Raw genomic sequence first — 18,542 nt, 5'->3', positions numbered from 1 at the left:
TCAGTCCATAAAAAAGTTCTGTGGGGATTTTGACTAGAAATACATGTGTTGATTAATATGAGGAGAATTGGTTTCTTTAGATTATTAATTCTTTCCTTCCATAAATATGATCTATATTTTTATTCATGTTTTTTTCTTAAATAGTATTTGTATTTTTTACCAATTTCTTGAACATCTTTATTTGATTTTTTAATGTACTTTTTACATTTTGTTGTTATTTTTCTATTACATTTTAATTTGTTTATTGGGACTCTCAATCTTGCATTTCATATGTTGATCTTCTATCTAGAAACCCTGCTGATTTTTCTTATTAGTTCTAATAATTTTCCTGTGGAATATCTTACTATTTTATAAAGTAAATGATCATAATTACTTTATTTTTCTCTTGTCTCTCATGTCTCTTATTTCTTCTTTTATTGCTTTGGCTAGCACTGCCATACAACGTTGATAATTTGTGATGATAGCGGATATTCTTCTCTTATTTCCAAATTAATGTAATATCTCTAAATATTTGCCATCAAGTAATCTGCTTACTTCAGGTTCCAGGAGATAATCTTTCCTGATTGTTTTCAATCAAGGATGCTAAGTTTTATGTTTTTTCCTCTGTAGATTAAGATTACTATTACTCTCTCCTATTTTTTGCTTATGCAGCAATTCAAGTGATGTGTATTTTTTTATGTTGAATAATTCATTTATAACTTGAACTCTGTTTGGTCATGATGTCTTAGACTCCACTTTCTAGTCTTTATTAAGAATGTTTAGATTTACTTTCATTAGTGAGAAGAGATTCTATTTTTTTCCTTCTGATACAGTCCTTTGCTGTCAGGTTTATTGAAAGAGTAAATTGGGTAGCTTCCTCTGGTTCCTCCCCTCTACAAGGGTTTGAGCTAAATGAGGATGATAGACACCTTGAATGTCCGGGGCAAGTCTTTCTAAAATCTTTTGGGGAGATGGAGGTTGGATTGCCTTTTGAATGCTAATTATTTTAAAGTTTTTAGGTCTAATTGGATTGTTTTGTTTCTTTTTTGAGTCATTTTTCTTTTCTAGAAAATTGTCCATTTTAATATTTTAAATGTATTCACCAACTAAATCATAACTTTGTTTTATTATCCTTCAGTCTCTCCTGTAGCTGTAGTTTGACAATACTGACATTCCTCATGTTGATGTCTTTGCCCCAGTATCACTGATGAATCATGTTTGAAGCTTGCCTGTAAGAATTATCTTAAAAAATTATTTTTTTTTCATTTCTCAAGTTAATAATACTTCTTTTACTAGGTCCTGAAATCTCTTTATATCCCTATTTCAACTTTCTTGGAATTTTGCTCTTATTTTTTTCCTTACTTCCTGAGTGGAATGTACGTCTCTTATCTTTCGATGATTTTGCTGACCCTGAGTCTATAAAGATCCCCCAAGGACCTAGTAGCTTCCAGACGCTTACCATGTAATGCTCGCTTTGTTGTTTATTTCTAAATATTTTGTCTTTATGCTGTTTCACAGATAAAATAACAAACAGTTTGTCAGAAAAATAAATTTAACACACCATGTTTTTCCCTCCCTCATCCCTCCCTAAGTTGTTTTTTTTTCCCCATTAAATAATGAGATTTCTTTGATTCTTATGAATATAGTATGAGTGACTTCTATTTCTGTATAGACTTATTTAAATCATGGTGCTATTGCCATGACAACCAAAACTACACAATTTAGCAAAATATCTGAGACAAACCTGCTTTCTAAATAATTCTCCTTCTGCTCCATTTCCTTACCAAAACACCCATATGTATAATGATTTCCTGAAGAGCTACGAACCTTTTCTCTGTAATTGTACACTTGTTTTTCATTATTTTTTGAGATCTTTTTTTTTTTTAAATAGAAGGATCAAGAGGAATGAAAAATATTCGAGTTTTACCAAGGCATCATGTATATTACAATGCTCAGAAAGTAATTATAAATTACCACATAATAAATACAAAATAGTGGTTAAAATTTTACCACCCTTGTTATAAAAATTCCCATATGCTACAGACATAATGATGGTGGCATTTAAATATTAATCATGATAATGTGATAAATTGTTTCAAGAACAGCGCCCCTTATTGAACCAGTAAATGACTATGTACTTTTCCCTTAAGTACATGTTTTCGGGAGATGGAAGAAAAAATAGATTTGTCATAACTACGAGAATATGACATTTTTAGTATCAAACAGGATTTTCCTTTTTGATAATGACTGTCGTATGATTTGCTAATATTACTGGAGACCCAAATAGATTCCCCCAAATGTGTAAGGAATTCCGTGATTTCTAAGGCTAATGAGAAAACGTTTCAGCATCCTACTCCTCGAGCTCTTTCTTGAGCCCTGATTGCAGAGGCTAACGCTTGTATATTTCATACAAAAAATAAAATCTGTTGCGTCGCTGACCAGGCCTGCTCTCTTGTTGCAGTTCTTACTGGGGAGATGCACTTGGCTTCTTTTCAACCCTCCGCTAACTTGTCCTGCTGAATAGAGTTAACCGAATCTGTATTTATTCTGTTCTTCCTCGCCTGCCGTCAGAGCATCGTGGCAGGTCTGCCAGAATGAATAATGCCGTAGTGTTCGGAAGCGAGAGCAGAATGTCCCATTCTGGCTCCCAGCAACCCGGCCTCTCCCTGCAGGAAACACCAGGGAGGAAATGTCAGCACCACCATATAAATATCATTGGCCTTTTTCTGTAATAATTTTCGAGTTGAGGAGGATGTGCATTTTGCCATTTTTAGTTTTTTGTCGGCTCCATGCTTTTAACTTTTCTCACTTCACACACCGTCTTATTAAAAATATACTTCCAAGCCCGGCTTCTGCGTGAATGTGATACGTGATAAAGGTACACTTATTTTTTTTTTTAAAAAAAGACACAATTATTGAGGTAATCATTTATGGGCTATTACCTATAAATGAGCTGGGCTTTAAGCTGAGGATTGTTGAAGTTCATACTGACATTAGCCACGAGGTAGGTAGGGTGGTCTCCCTGTGTTAGATAAAGAAACTGGAATTCAGAGAGGTTTAATAAGTGTCCTTGGTCACAGAGCTGGGAAATGATGGACTTGATCTATGAACTCCAGTATGTCAGGATCAAAACCTGAGTTTTTTCCAAAAGGTCTCCCACATTGAAGACTTTCAGAAGAGTGATAAGAAAATACAATTTTAAGACTTAATTTTTAAATTAACCTTTTGAAATACAGATGATTTCTTTATTTCTAATAAAATTATGGAAGTTTAAAATAGCCATGTATGGACATGTTCCCAAGAGCCAGACTGTTTACTCCCTTTTTGTATCTGGGCTTCTAGAATCCCGCACAATGCTTTGCAAAAGGGGGTGTTGTGTATATATTCACTGAAAAGTGAATGAGCTAGTAAATGAACTTGTTCGAAGTCACTCTTGAGAGAAGAGGCTTTGGTAGATAGCAAAGATGGCCCTACTTCTTTATTATTGTCTGTGTCCCTGACTTTCAACACTTCTCTTATCCAGGGTCAAGTCCATTTCCCCTCCCTTTGAATCTGAGCTCTGCTGTGACTGGCTCTAGCCCAGAGAACACAGTACAAGTGACAGTACACCGATTCTGAGCCCTGATGCGAGTCTATGTTCTCAGATCCTGGTCCCCGCCATGGGCCTGAGTCTGGGCTTGTGTGCGATGTGGGACGCTCTGTCACCCAGACAGGGGTGGGCCAAACCCTGGCCCTTGGGGGAGTTCATCCCACATCTGATGGAAGGCCTCGGTGACCAGAATAAGTACTTGCTGGTTTTAGTCATTTGTTTCGGGACCTTCGGTTATCCAGCAACGTCTGCTTGCTACAAATCACCGTCCAATTAATTCGGTTGTTGGGGGTCCTCGTTTGAACCACAGACTTCGAGGACCCACATTGGAGGAAAAGTCCACTCTCCATTCAGGGGTGACTGTAGAAATGCTGAGATGGCCCCCACTTCCCAAACCCTTGATCCCCTCACCTTCTTGGTCCCCAAATCCCTAACCTTTGGGTAAGGAAGACTTAGTTTCTCAGGACTTCCTATTGCATTGCAAAAACATCCCGAAGTGCTCTTAGCAACCCTAAGTAGCCAGAACCTTATAAGAAAGAAGGTAGGGGTGCCAAAATATCACTAGGAAGGGAGAAAAGGACCATGTGAGAAGAATGTGAGGCTGTTGCCCACATGTGTCAGATCAGCACGTGGGCCCCATGGAGCCCACCATGTTGTGGGTCTGTTACATCTTGGTGCAACGGGGGGAAATGGAAAAGCATGGTAAAGAGAAAACAGAGCAACATTTTGTCCTGTGGCTCTAGCTAGTGTGCTGAAATGCTACGTTATTATAGTAATTTTATTGTTTGTCTGGTTTTTAACTTTTTAAAAAGTGCAATAGGTATTATTTCTTCTTTGAAGGTTTGGTAGAAGGTTTGTTTTTTGGGAGGTTTTTGATCACTGCTTCAATCTTGTTACTAGATATTGGTCTACTCAGATTGTCAATTTCTTCCTGGTTTTGGAAGTTTGTAATTTCCAGGAATGCATCCATTTCATCTAGGTTGCTTAGCTTGTTGGCATATAACTGTTGAAAATAATTTCGGATGATTGTTTCTATTTCCTTGGTGTTAGTTGTGATCTCTCCCTTTCATTCATAATTTTACTAATCTGGATCTTCTTTCTTTTTGGGAGATTAGTTTGGCCAGTAGTTTATCAGTCTTATTGATTCTTTCAAAAAACCAGCTTCTAATTTCACTGATGCATTCTACTGTATCTCTAGTTTGTATCTCATTGATCGCTGCTCTAATCTTGATTATTTCCCTTCTTGTGCATTGGGTTGGCTTAATTTGTTGTTGATTCTCTAGTTCTTTAAGGTGTAGAGACAGCTGGTGTATTCTGGATTTTTAAATTTTCTTTGAGGGAGGCTTGGATGGCTATGCATTTCCCCTTAGGACCATCTTTGCTGTATCCCATAGGTTTTGGACTGAAGTGTCTTCATTCTCATTGGTTTCCATGAATTGTTTAAGTTCTTCTTTGATCTGGTTGATCGAAGCATTCTTACGCAAGGTGGTCTTTAGCTTCCAGGTGTTTGATTTCCTTCCAAACTTTTCCTTGTGATTGAGCTCCAGTTTCAAAGCATTGTGGTCTGAGAGTACACAGGGAATAATCTCAGTCTTTTGGTATTGGTTGAACCCTGATTTGCGACCCAGTATGTGGTCTATTCTGGAGAAGGTTCCACGTGCACGCTAGAAGAATGAGTATTCTGTTGTTTTAGGGTGGAATGTTCTGTATATATCTATGAGGTCCATCTGGTCCACTGTGTCATTCAATGCTCTTGTTTCTTTATTGGTTTTCTGTTTGGATGATCTGTCTATTACTGAGAGTGGCGTTTTAAGATCCCCTACTATTAATGTATCCATATCAGTCTGACTCTTTATCTTGATTAACAGTTGTCTTATGTAATGGGCTGCTCCCATATTGGGGGCATAAATATTTACAATTGTTAGATATTCTTGGTGGATAGACCCTTTAAGAATGATGTAGTATCTCTGAGTACAGTATTTAGTTTAAAATCTAATTTATCTGATATAATAATCACTATCCCAGCCTTCTTCTGAGGCCCACTGGCATGAAGAATGTTTCTCCATCCCTTCAATAAATGGTGCTGGGAGAATTGGACAGTGATGTGTAGAAGAATGAAACTCAACCATTCTTTTACACCATACACAAAGATAAACTCGAAATGGATAAAAGACCTCCACATGAGGCTGGAATCCATCAGAATCCTAGAGGAGAACATAGGCAGAAACCTCTTTGACATCAACCACAGCAACTTCTTTCAAGATACATCTCCACAGGCAAAGGAAACAAAAGTGAAAATGAATTTTGGGGACTTCATAAAGATCAAAAGCTGCACAGCAAAGGAAATAGTCAACAAAACAAAGAGGCAGCCCATGGAATGGGAGAAGATATTTGCAAATGACAGTACAGAAAAAAGGCGGATATCCAAGATCTATAAAGGACTCCTCAAACTCAACACTCACAAAACAGATAACCATGTCAAAAAATGGACAAAAGACATGAACAGACACTTCTCCAATGAAGACATACAAATTGCTAATAGACACATGAAAAAATGTTCATCATCACTAGCCATCAGGGAGATTCAAATCAAAGCCACATTGAGATACCACCATACACCAGTCAGAATGGCCAAAATTAACGAGACAGGAAACAACGTGTGTTGGAAAGGATGTGGAGAAAAGGGAACCTTTCTGTTGGTGGGAATGCAAGTTGGTGCAGCCACTTTGGAGAACAGTGTGGAGATTCCTTAAGAAATTAAAAATAGAGCTTCCCTATGATCCTGCAATTGCATTACTGGGTATTTACCCCAAAGATACAGACGTAGTGAAAAGAAGGGCCATCTGCACCCCAATGTTTAGCAGCACTGGCCAAACCGTGGAAAGAACCAAGATGCCCTTCAGTGGACAAATGGATAAGGAAGATGTGTCCATATATACAATGGAGTATGATGCCTCCATCAGAAAGGATGAATACCCAACTTTTGTAGCAACATGGACGGGACTGGAGGAGATTATGCTGAGTGAAAGAAGTCAAGCAGAGACGGTCAATTATCATATGGTTTTGCTAATTTGTGGAGCATAACAAATAACATGGAGGATATGGGGAAATGGAGAAGAGAAGGGAGTTGGGGGAAATTGGAAGGGGAGGTGAACCATGAGATACTGTTGACTCTGAGAAACAATCTGAGGGTTTTGGAGGGGTGGGGCGGGGTGGGAGTTTGGGTGAGCCTGGTGGTGGGTATTATGGAGGGCACATATTGCATGGAGCACTGGGTGTGGTGCATAAACAATGAATTCTGGAACACTGAAAAGAAATTTTAAAAATTAATTAAAAATTTTTGAAAAGTGTAACAGGAAGCAAGATATTTGGATTCCTATTCTGAGCCTGACACTTAACACTGAAGAAATATTCAGTGAAAACTGTCATGAATTATGAAACTGAATTTTATCAGTCCCTAAAATTGTAATGACTCTATTTCATGTGCCAGCAAATGGAGGTTTGGCCTCCATGAGTCTCTGGCTTGTTTCTGGTTTTAGGACCTAGGAGTCTCTGATTCCCAGTCAGGGTAAGTGGGGAAACAACAGTGATACCCAAATATTTGGTAGCTATTAGAATATATTTTGCTGGACAGATTGGATCTGTTGGTAAGTTGTGGACCCCAGGACACGGTTTTCAGGGTGGCTAATGTCGAAATGGTTTTATGTTACATGTTTTAATTTTTGTTGGTGTTTTGTTTGTTCATTTGTTTTATTTTTTTTTTAATTTTTTCAGTATTCCAAGATTCATTGTTTATGCACCACACCCCGTGCTCCATGCAATCCGTGCCCTCCATAATGCCCACCACCAGGCTCACCCATCTCCTCCCCTCCCCTCCAAAACCCTCCAGTTTGTTTCTCAGAGTCCACAGTCGCTCCTGCTTTGTCTCCCCCTCCGATTTCCCCCCAATTCACTTTTCCTTTCCTTCTAACGTCCTCTATGTTATTCCTAATGCTCCACAAATAAGTGAAACCATATGATAATTGACTCTCTCTGCTTGACTTATTTCACTCAGCATCATCTCCTCCAGTCCTGTCCATGTTGATACAAAAGTTGGGTATCATCCTAATGGCTGCGTAATATTCCATGGTATGTATGGACCACATGTTATTTGATTTTTGTTTTGACAAATTAAAAAAAAAAACCCTTTTCTATTGATATTCTACAGATCGCTAGTAATAGATGCATTTTTAAAAAATCAAAAATAAGCACATCTCAATGCCAAAGACTAAATCCGAACAATTATAATTACCAAAATTGTCATGACTTAGCCTGGTTTGAAGTATGGAAACAAACACAAAATATGCTGTTGACTCTTTTCTCCGTCCTCCCCCTCTCCCCTCGTCTCCCTTGTCACTCTATCTTTTGTCTCTCCCTGAGCCTTAAGTCAGAACCACAGAAGGAATCAGGAAATTCCCACTAGGATGGTGTTTCCCAGAGAATGTTCTGTAGAATAGTAGTCCAAGAAGCTCGTAAAACAAATAAAAGGTTTTCCAGAAAGGGTTTTTATGTGGTCGGGAAAGGTTGTGTGTTCTCTTGGGCAGGCACAAAACACAGTGTTCTAAGGAGCTTTGGGCAAGAGCAAAGAGCATCCTGGTTTAGTTGATTATGGGACAGAGGACACACCTGAGAAACTCCTGAGAAACCAATTTAAAAAACTGAAGTAGCTCAAGAGTGCAAAGCTACCTGTCTCTGTTCACTCAGGTCTCCTTCAAGTGTTAGTATGCCAAGAACTCACTGTTCCTAAAATGGAGGCTGACTTCTCCCAAACCCTTGCTTCCCAAGTCCACACCATGGTGTCTCCCATCCCTGATGGCTGGCAGGCTGACACGCATGGTGAGATGTCACTCCGCGGCCCAGTTAGAGATTGAAATCACGAGGAGCTAGCTGCAGACCTCCCTTCAACTCGCCAAGTGGTGTTGTGAGTCCTTCGTTACCTCTCATTGTCGAGAGTTGACACAACTGTCTAGAGCATTCTTACTGTGCTGATCTAACATCAAGAGAAAGGAAAGTAGGGTTCATCAGCCAGGAGGGCTAGTTGCTCTAGGAATTCACCTAAATACCCACAAAGTTGAACAGCCAGTCCTTAAGACTTAGCAGCTCCACAGGGTCTTACATGATGCTTAATCACAGAAGCTGTCCTGCACTTGCACATTCACTGCTTGGCACCATTATGGGTGAGCTCAGAATCGGCCCTCCCCTACACAAATGAGGCTAAAATGTGTCAAATTCAGTGGGTCCTTGAGTCTTACTAGAACTGGTAGTACCGTCATCGAGATCAGAATTTCAAAAGCTGCAGATTCCTGGCACCTGTAAATACTCATGCTCCTGACCTCAGTGAGCTCACCTCCTCCAGTAGCTCTAGTCTAACAAGTCCAAGCTCCAGAGAAGGGCTAGGTCCCCACTGACAGTCTAGACTTGCAGTGTGCACCTGCTAGCACTTGTCCATCCATTCACGTAGGACAGTCTCGGGGGGACCCCTTTCCCACAGTTAGTTATTGTACCTCTTCTTTGAAGATCACGAATGCTGCAGATGAAGGAGTTGGTGGCATCTGGAACTACTCCCACCCGACCACCCGACCCCAGGATTACCCACCCCTACTGGGAATCCTGACTTGACTCTGCCTTCCCGAACAGACTCACTCATGGGGTCACACGACTCTTGGGTTTCCCTGTGTTTCATCCTGAGCACTCTCTGACTGATCTTGGGCGTGTATCAGACTCAGTATCACCCCTGTGAACCTCAGGTTTGTCAAAAGCCAACACGAATGCTGCAAACACACCTTCAGAGCTCACTCTTCTCCCAAGACTGTCCTCTGTCTGATGGGCATGGTGTGCATCTCCCAAACCCACTGGGTCACAATCTCCAATTAATGGACATGGACTGAAAGGGAAGGAGAGGTATTCATCTTCTTGTTGCAAGACCGGAGGAAACATTTCCTTGAAAAGACAAATCAGCTACAGAATTTCTGCATCCTCAAGGGGGATTTTATTTTGCTACTTGCCAATTTACAAAAGATGGTCCAAATCCAATGATACAGGAGCCCAGTTTAGAGTCAAATGGCTTTAACACTTCTCATTATTGTGTGACCTAGATGATGATACTTGTTCACTGACTTTGAGAGCATAAACCCAAGGAATGTACAGCTGTGTTAACTTCATCTTTAGTTGTTTCATTTTACTTCTTCAGAAAGCTTTTGAGCACAGTGTGCATCCCTTGTTGAATTCGCGCACCGAAAGAAATACATCAGCCCTCCTTATGCCAACGTGCATCAACAGTGAGATTTCCCAAGATTGTCTCTGACTCAGTTGTTTAGATAATCGGCATTTTTGTTGGAAGGGCTAAAGTCACTGGTCTGAAAGCATCCCTAAGAAATGCAGCTCAGCTTTCAAAGGGCAGTAGGTCATTGCCCAGAGAGTCAACAGGTAAGGAAGGGAAATATTAATCTCAAATATAAATGGAAACAACAATGGGATAAATATGACTAATTCAACAACTTAAAGAGTATGTATTTCCATCTCTTCCTTAACCTGTGGGCCACCCAAGCCTTTGTAATTATCTTCCCACCGATGTCTATATTCATAAATGGGACCTGAGCCTCCTTGGAGCAGGCAAAGTCTACCAGGAGAAGGGGCACTGTTCTACTTTCGCGTTAGCCCTGGCAGGACCGCAGAAAACATACATTTGAACACTATCGTCTGACAGACATTCACCAGGTAATCTCTCTATCCCCACACATAGTCACGATCCTCGTGTACACATTTCTTTCCTGTCCTTTTGAAGTAGAATGCAGCCAATGTGTCCATATTCTAGATACAGCTCGGCAGATGGGACTCATGGGACGTGTCCATGCGACCTGCACACGGACGGGTGCGTGGGTCTCTGCTGCACTCTGGCAGGTGTCCATCATGCCCTCCTTCTGTTTTGTTGTGTTTTATTTTCTGCTCAGTGTCAGGTAGCAGAAGGACATGCACAATGTTGAGTACGTGGTGGTACCTCCTCCTTCTATCCCTGAGGCGTATTTCTCTGTAAACATATGTGTGGACAGAGCACTCGTGACTTACATATTCTACGGTTGGTGGGCACTTGGGGTGTCTCTAGTTTTTGACTCTATGAATAAAGTAGCCACGAACAATCTTGTGCCAGTCTTTAAGTGGACACATGCCTTCATCCCCCCGCTAGGCCCCCACAGAGGGAATTGTGGGTAGTTCAGTGGGCTTGTGTTTAGCTGTGATAGGTGAAGCCAAACCACATTCTGGGTTTCAAACGTAGGCTACGCCCAGCCCCGTCTGAGGTCCTAGTTTCTCCACAGTCAGTACACATCGTTTCTGTCTGGCTCCTTTCATGATGATGGCTCTCTATCCGAATTTCCCTCTTTCCTAACCTTTTAAGAACCGTTGACTCCGTGGAACAGCGAAGCCATAATTTGCGTAAATTGTCTGCTGCTGTTCTGATACGAGGGTTGTTTCAGACTAGGAATATGAAAGTTCCTATGAGCTGAATATTACTTATGGTCTTAAGTAAATTATAGGGGGGTTGATTTGTGTTTCGAATGATGCTCCTGGTAACAAATCATGTGTGTCACAGTGACAAGTGCAGCTTATAAAGAAGAACCTGTGTTCATTAACAGTAGCAAGTGTTGATGCTTTTCAGCTCTAAGTGGTAGCTGTTGCAGAGAAGGAGGGTTGTGTTATTTCTACTCTTACCACACCAGGGGAGGTTTCCTTTCCTGGCGCATGCAGGCTGGAATTAGACTTGCTTAGAGGACCAGCCACTCACTGGATGTTTAGGTGGTGATCCACGGGGCTTGCTGGCACGGGGCTGATGTTAGCCTGCCTTCCAGTTCTGGGCCCATCTAATGCTGTTCTGCGCCTTTGAGAGACTTAAACCTTCACTGTCCTGGCTCAGTGTTCCCCTCCATAAAATGGAGCAGATCACTGCACGTACCTCATAGGGTGTTGTTAAGGCTGCATGAAATGAGACATTTCAGATGTTCTAATGGTGCTCGGCACACAGTTCTCCAAAAGACGGCAGCCCCGAGCTTTCCCCTCACCCCAAGACTTTGCAGTGTATCCAGTTTAATTAACTGCAATTTTCACCTCAAGGGCCTCAGCTTTTTACGTCCCAGCTTCTGTTTCCAGTGGGAAGGAGCGCCAAGAAGGCTGCATTTCGGAGACACGGTGTGTGGTGTGCGCGGCCTCGCTAGACGAGAGGAGGCCGACAGTTGCTTCGATAACGTCCCTGGATGGGTGATGGGTGGGGGATGCTACCTAGTTCAGCTTGTCAGCAACCGCACACTCTTTCCCTGATTTCTGACATGTCTGCAAGAAATGATAAGCCTCGAGTACTTTTCTTTGGTCAAAGACCAAAAGGGATAAACTCTGGAAACCATGCATCCTGGAGTGACCACTCTGCATCTTCTCAGACTCGAGAGAACCCTGCAAGATTCAGATTAGCCAGCGTGCTGGCGGACTCAGCCCTTACCGTGTAGCACCTTGCCGATTACGTTCAGTAAATTCTTCAGCATGCTGGTGCTGCACTTGGTGGAGGCCATCCCAGGGCTAACATCTCCGGGGACTTCGCACCAGCTCCCTCCGAGACAGCGCCTCTCAGCCCGAGGGCAGGGTGTCTGGACAGTGGGATTGCTCTAGTGCGCTCTGCTTCCAGTCCTGCCCCATCTGGGCTCGGGCAGGTCAACCATCAGCCGAAGAGGCCAATTCACGTCGGGCTCAGTCTAAGCCTGGGGTGCCCGGCAGGATTCGACTCTTTCCTAAACTGACTGACTATTTAAGCAGCTCCCTAGTTCATCTCCTTGCGTACGGATGACGGAGGACAAAAGCTGACATGCACATCCCCACGGACTTCTCTGCCCCCATAAAATCAGCACATCCGTGCTTCCAGCTGGACATTCTCTCTCCGGGGACCCTCCTACCTTCCCATCTAATGCACATCGAGGGCAAAGACAAAACCAGACAATGCCATGGCGTTTAATGTTTTGTCTGATATAATGTGTTGCATTTTACTAATAAGTAAATGCAAGTGAGCCAGTTTTGTGAACCATCAGGAAAGCCCTCAGTGGAATTCTAAGGCAGAATATGAACAGACCATCTCATTAATATGTTAATTTTGCCTGTGGGATTGATTCCCAGTGGATCCGATGACCTCTGTCTGCTGCTCCTTGCTAGAAATTGGATGTTGGGTTAAATGCCTGGTAATGCCAGTCAAGGTCTCACTGAGAGATCACAGCAATGCTGAGAGACACACAGAGTGGGCATTCTGTTGGCTACGAGTCCGTGTGACCGTCCGTGACAACCCGGATGTTCTAATAACAGACACAGGCTTTATTCAATCCTAGATGATGAAAGATTGTTGAAAAAAAATTATTAAAAAAAAAAAAAAACTATCTGCTGATAGTTGCGAAATTAATCCTTACAATGCATTTGTTTTTCCCCGACATTGCTTTTTTCCTTTCTTTCCCTCTTCTTCTCTAATAATGTTTTTATTTTGTAACCATGTGTAGTTTGGAATCCAGCATCTGGGAAATATGGGGGAAAAAAATCACTAAAAAAGAGTGACCCCTCCACCATTTATGCTCTCCTGAATTGCCCGTTAATCATCAACGTGCTCCAGTCTGAACCAGAATCTTGACAGGTGCTGCTCGCCCAAACAGGTCTGGGCGACCCAGCGTCCTTTGTCTGCTGGTGGCTCGGAGAGTCACCATCCTCATGAGAAGGGGAAGGACCGGGTAGTGTGACATCGTGTCCCCCTTTGCTCTTGGCCTTTTCCTAACTTCCTGCCACGTGATGTGCTGAACATATGGGGCCAGTGTTGCCCAGGCCAGGGCAGGATCAGGCAAGGAGTCAAGGTCAGAGTGGGAGGTTCTGGTAGAAGTTGACAGGAAGCATCCATATGCCCCATCACCAGGTGGCTCTCCTGCCACAGCCCTGCCCCCCCCAGCCCCATGGTCCCGGCTGCTCCGCCGGCTGCTGGGAAACCAGGGCCCTTCTCTGCCCTCCTTGCCGTCCTCTCTTTGGCCTGAGGTCACGGCTGTCCCTTTCCCACCAACTCAGAAAATGCCCAGAAGGTGTTCCCTTGTATATATATTTTTAAATAAATGTTAATGGTAAAGAGTAATACCCAGGATAGAACATTTTAAAATTAAGAAATCACCTCTAGATCTAACATTCAAGACCTCTCCTGCCATCATGTGCTATAATTTTTCTGTGCCATGAATTTATTTTTTAACGTGGGTGCAATTATACTTTGTAACCGTAAGTATACCAATGGCATAAATGTTGTTTCCAGCTTTGTTTTTTGGCTTTGGTTGCTCAAGAATATTTTTCATGCCTTCATAGTTGTTTTATCAACATCAGTTAAATACTTGCCGGTAATAAAAATACGGAAACCTTAGAAAAAGCAGACCAGTAAAAAGAAGTAAGCAAAAGCATTTCTATTTCCTTTTCTGGACTGACTATACTCCTTTTGAAGTCTTCTGAATATATAATTGGGGTTATTCTTTATATAGAACTTATGTGTTGCATTCTATTAACTTGATTCACTAAACTAACCCACTACAGGATGCATGCGATTTAATTAACCATGTTTTTGGTGCGGGCATCGGCTGTTTCTTCCTGTTGTTGTTATTAGAATTAAGATAAGGATGAACATCCTTCTTCGTAAGTCTTTAATGGCATTTCTCATCATCGTTTAGTATAGATTCCTGGATATGGAAATACTCGTTCAAAGGATAGGAACTTTTCAAAGCTTTATGTTGCATAACCAAATTATTTTTTAAGAAGACTCCAATTTTATTATTTATTTAGTTAGTTAGTTAAACTCTACCCCACCCCCAGCATGGGGCTCGAACTCATGACCCGAGAGGAAGAGTCACATGCGTTACTGACTGAGCCAGCCAGGCACGCCCAGACGCTTCTGGTTCAAACTCCCAACGAAAGGGCATAGGAATATCTTTCTCATCCTCGTTTTTAAAATTTTATTTCTTTAGTAACTGTAATCAGGTCAGCATTTATAATCTGCCCAAGCTACTTGAAGGGGCACCTAGGGGGCTCTCTTGTTCGAGTGTCTGACTCTTCTTTTCGGCTCAGCTCTGGATCTCAGGGTTGTGGGCTCAAGCCCCCCGTCGGTCTAAGTGTTCAGTGGTGAGTGCGCTGGAGATTCTCTCCCCCACCACCCCCCTTCTTTGAAATAAGTAATTAAGTAAAAATCCTTAGGAGAAAGAGAAGCAACTGTCTACCAGCAGTTGTCCTAGCCCTGTGTGTGCATCTCTTCTAATGCAGCAGCCAGCCAAGGGGACAAATATCACTTGCTGTCTCGCTTTATAGACCACGAAACTGCAGCACAGGAAATGCAAGTTACTTGCCCAAAGTTGTCCACCTAAGCATTGTGTGAAGCAGGATTCCTACTCTGGGATTCCTACCCTGGAGACTGTGCAGCTCCAAAACCTGACAGGCTTTGTCACCGAGCCCCTACAAGGGAAACAGTGCAGCTCACTATGTGGAAAACATGTGCACGTGCATGCACACACACAAACACACACACAACACCTCAGCCCCCTCACCACTGAGTGATGGCACTACCTTGGGCACCTTGTGAGGTCACCACGGAGGAAGGAGGCACACGTGCGCCAATAGATTGGAGAAAAAAATCTATGAAAATGAATGTGAAAACACATTTTAAATAATACTGACCTCTAATAGTATTTAGTTTTATTTATACAACTTAGTCCTGCAAAGAATTGGTGTTGTATCATCAGACTTTGTGACATTTTCTTTTGATTTTTCTCAGACCTGAAAGCAGGAGAAAATGACCATATTTGTTTTCTTGTACATTTTAATAGTTTCTTGTGCCAACATTTTATTCTAGGATCTGTGTCGGGTTCATGTGGGCACACGGGGGGAGGGACAAAACTCACTATTTTTTTGTCTAGAAAATTAAATCAATTACTTCGATGCCTCCGCTGCTTTGTGTTCCTTGCCTCGATAAGAAGGACTTCTAAAATGCTCTCCTTGCTGCTAAGGAAGCCCGTATGTGTACCGTCTACAAGCAGTAATCTTAGAGACAGGATATCATAGAATAGTTACCTTTAAAAAAAAAATGAAACTAGTTATTTAAGTGACATAGTACATGCCCTAAAATATTACAGTTTATTATAGTTTTGCACTGAGAGGGAATGCCCAATACAGGTACAAAAAGAGAGAATTTGTTGTCAGTTGCGCAGCTCGGACCAAACGAGTGGGGATCAAACCGTGGAAGTGTCCGTGTCACCCAGGCTGGCAGTACGGAAGCAGTCCGCAGGGACAGCGGGCCATTGCCCCCACCTGCAGAAATCAGGACAGCGGTCAGATCCCGCTGGGGCTCTAGAGCCACCATGTGAGAGGGCTGGGTGTGTGCCTTTCAGGGGACTGGCATTCCAGAATCATCTGGGGCTTTCTTTGTAAGAAGCCCCCTCATGCCCTCTCCCGTGCGTGCTGCCCCCATTCCCTGCAGAATCTAGGCTGGTTTTCCACCTCCCTTCCTCACTTGCCCTGAGGGTCCTCGTCTGGCCAGACCTCCCAAGATGGCAGCCCAAGGCAGGAGAGATCGTTTACGCGGAAAGCAAGAGTATCACGAGGTACTCCCGTTGCTTGCTTGCAAGTTGACAGCCAAGTACTGTGTTCTTCTTTCTCCTGTATTTGCAAGAATTTCCTTAGGAAGGTCGTAGCATAATTTTTGCAGGTCGAAGTACACTTACTCACGGATTTTTTGCTTCCTTTCAGCCCACAGACTTTGGATATTGGAATACTGGACATCTTCGGTTTTGAGGAATTTCAAAAGAATGAATTTGAACAAGTGAGTGTGTTTTTTTTTTTTTTGAAACTTTATTATAAATGTAAATGTGTTTTTTTTCAACTAATAAATCAACTATTTAATTCAATAAAGATTATTTGCATAATTACTTGCAAATGCAGAATTAAATTAAGTATTTTGCTATCCTGTTTTAAAATATTTATCCCTGGTTCCTGGATATATTCATCCTTATTATGACATTTGTAAACAATGGGCATAATCATTAAAAAAAAAAAAAAAGAAGCACTTGTTTCAACGAGGTCAGAGAGACAGAAGGCATCACTGTGTGCAATCAGGGCAAAGGTCCTCAGAACATTGGCCAAAAATCAGAATGGAAACACTGCATTATGCTAAAGACCGTTATCTGTGGGATCGTTTCTATGTGACATCCCTACATGTGATTATCGGAAACTTGTAAAAATAGACTCGAGGCACTGATTATTTTTAATCCACTTACAGTTTAGGGCACTCTGAAAAATGCTAGTTCTTTTTTTAAGGATCTCCATAGTAATGTATGAATCATTTAATCGAAGTAAGTATATCTAAAAATTAAGTGTTGAAGAACAGAGTAGAAATAGAACTTGCCCCAGCCGGCAGAGAAGGAGAGGCGAGCCTGTGCAGAGGTGGGGTGGGGGGAGAGAAAAACCAGGCTGTGTTACAGCATAGGAACAGCCCCAACTGTGCCCTGGTTAGGGAGCACTCTTTATAATATCACTTGTTCGGCTTTGGTTTTTTAAGGGAGACAGTGTGGTGGTGAATGTCAGCAGATGCGAGTTGGAGACCTCAGTCCTGTGACTTTCACGAGCAGGGCTGTCTCGGTCCAGAACAAACATCCCTAACGATCCTGGGCTTCCTAGTCTATAAAGCTGGGATCCTGAGAGGCTGCAGCACTGTGGGATTCAACAAGATGTCTGTCCTAAGGGGTCTGGGGTCATTTAGCTCCCATCCACGTGTGAGAAATAGTGGCGAACCACTGCTGCTGTTATAAATGAGGGCACTTGAAAACCTTCTAAAATTCAGCTTTTTTTTTTTTTTTTTTTTTTTTACTTAAAAGTGGTGCAGCATCTTGTGAGTAAATCCTAAATCATGTTGACTCACCTAATCCAGGGTGAGTCATCATGAATCATGTTCTTTACAAAACTTTTGAAAAGTCTGCTATGAAATCAGACGAGGAGGACCACAGAGTTCTGCTCCTTTCAGATTTCTGTATCCGTGGGCGTGTGGGAGCAGGAGGACTGTGGCTTTATTTATTCATCACCTACTCTAAGGAAACTGGTGGGGAACAGAGGCAGAGGGTGGTTAGAGGCCCGGCTGGTGAAATGGTACCAAGAGACGTGGGTCTGCCAGCCTTGACCGAGATGCAGCTCTCCCACGAGAACTTGAAGGTCGTCTGGCCAGCAGTATTGATCTCTGACATGGTTGCATAGAAACATACAGGCTCTCCTGTCCCTAATGAGACTCCATGGTTTGTCCATCTCCTGGCAAGCGACGTGTAGAAACCGCCGGTGCGGTGGGGGCCTGTCTCAGCCTCTCCAAAGCCAGGCTCCCACACCTGCTCCATACCCCACTTCCTGATATGTCCAGCCTGAGCTGATGATTGGGATGGACAAAACCTGTCTGTTATTTCCTTATTAATTATTATAATTACCTATAGCCTTCCTTCTTTCTTTTGGCTAAATATTTGAATTATGTATTTTAGAATATATATTTATATACTGTCACAAATAATATATACTATACATAACATAGTATGTAATACACATACATAATGTATATAGTTATATATAATATGTATTATATATAATATATAGTATATATAATTATATACATAATAATATATACTCTCCCATGCTGAGAATTGCACAGAACAAGGAATGTTTTCAGATCTAAAGAATGAGTCTCTACTAAATACCAAAAGGTAGTTTTAGATGCTTCTGAGTAAAATCTCAAGATCAATTCTTAGGTTTAAATGATAAAAAAAAAAAAAAAAAAAGAGAGATTGTAAAAAAAAAAAAAAAACCTGTACCTTTTTCTTAGGTTGGTTTGGCTGTTGTATACAATGGTAACTAGGAGCCATTTAGAAGAATG

The 18,542-nt window shown here is 41.9% G+C and overlaps 1 protein-coding gene across 4 annotated transcripts in view; it reads left to right on the top strand.

Annotated features, from left to right (window-relative positions):
- The window catches only part of MYO16 (myosin XVI), a 579,863-nt gene that overhangs the window by 384,749 nt on the left and 176,572 nt on the right, over positions 1 to 18,542 (top strand). For all 4 annotated transcript variants that reach the window (XM_059144127.1, XM_059144126.1, XM_059144125.1 and 1 more), the window contains exon 21: positions 16,385 to 16,457. In XM_059144127.1, coding sequence (XP_059000110.1) covers positions 16,385 to 16,457 — 73 coding nt within the window. The remainder of the gene's footprint in view (positions 1 to 16,384; positions 16,458 to 18,542) is intronic.

This window comes from Mustela lutreola, chromosome 13 (assembly GCF_030435805.1).
Source record: "Mustela lutreola isolate mMusLut2 chromosome 13, mMusLut2.pri, whole genome shotgun sequence".
Lineage (NCBI taxonomy): Eukaryota > Metazoa > Chordata > Mammalia > Carnivora > Mustelidae > Mustela > Mustela lutreola.
Note: the sequence above shows the minus strand (reverse complement) of the source record. Positions and strands in the feature narration are given on the sequence as shown.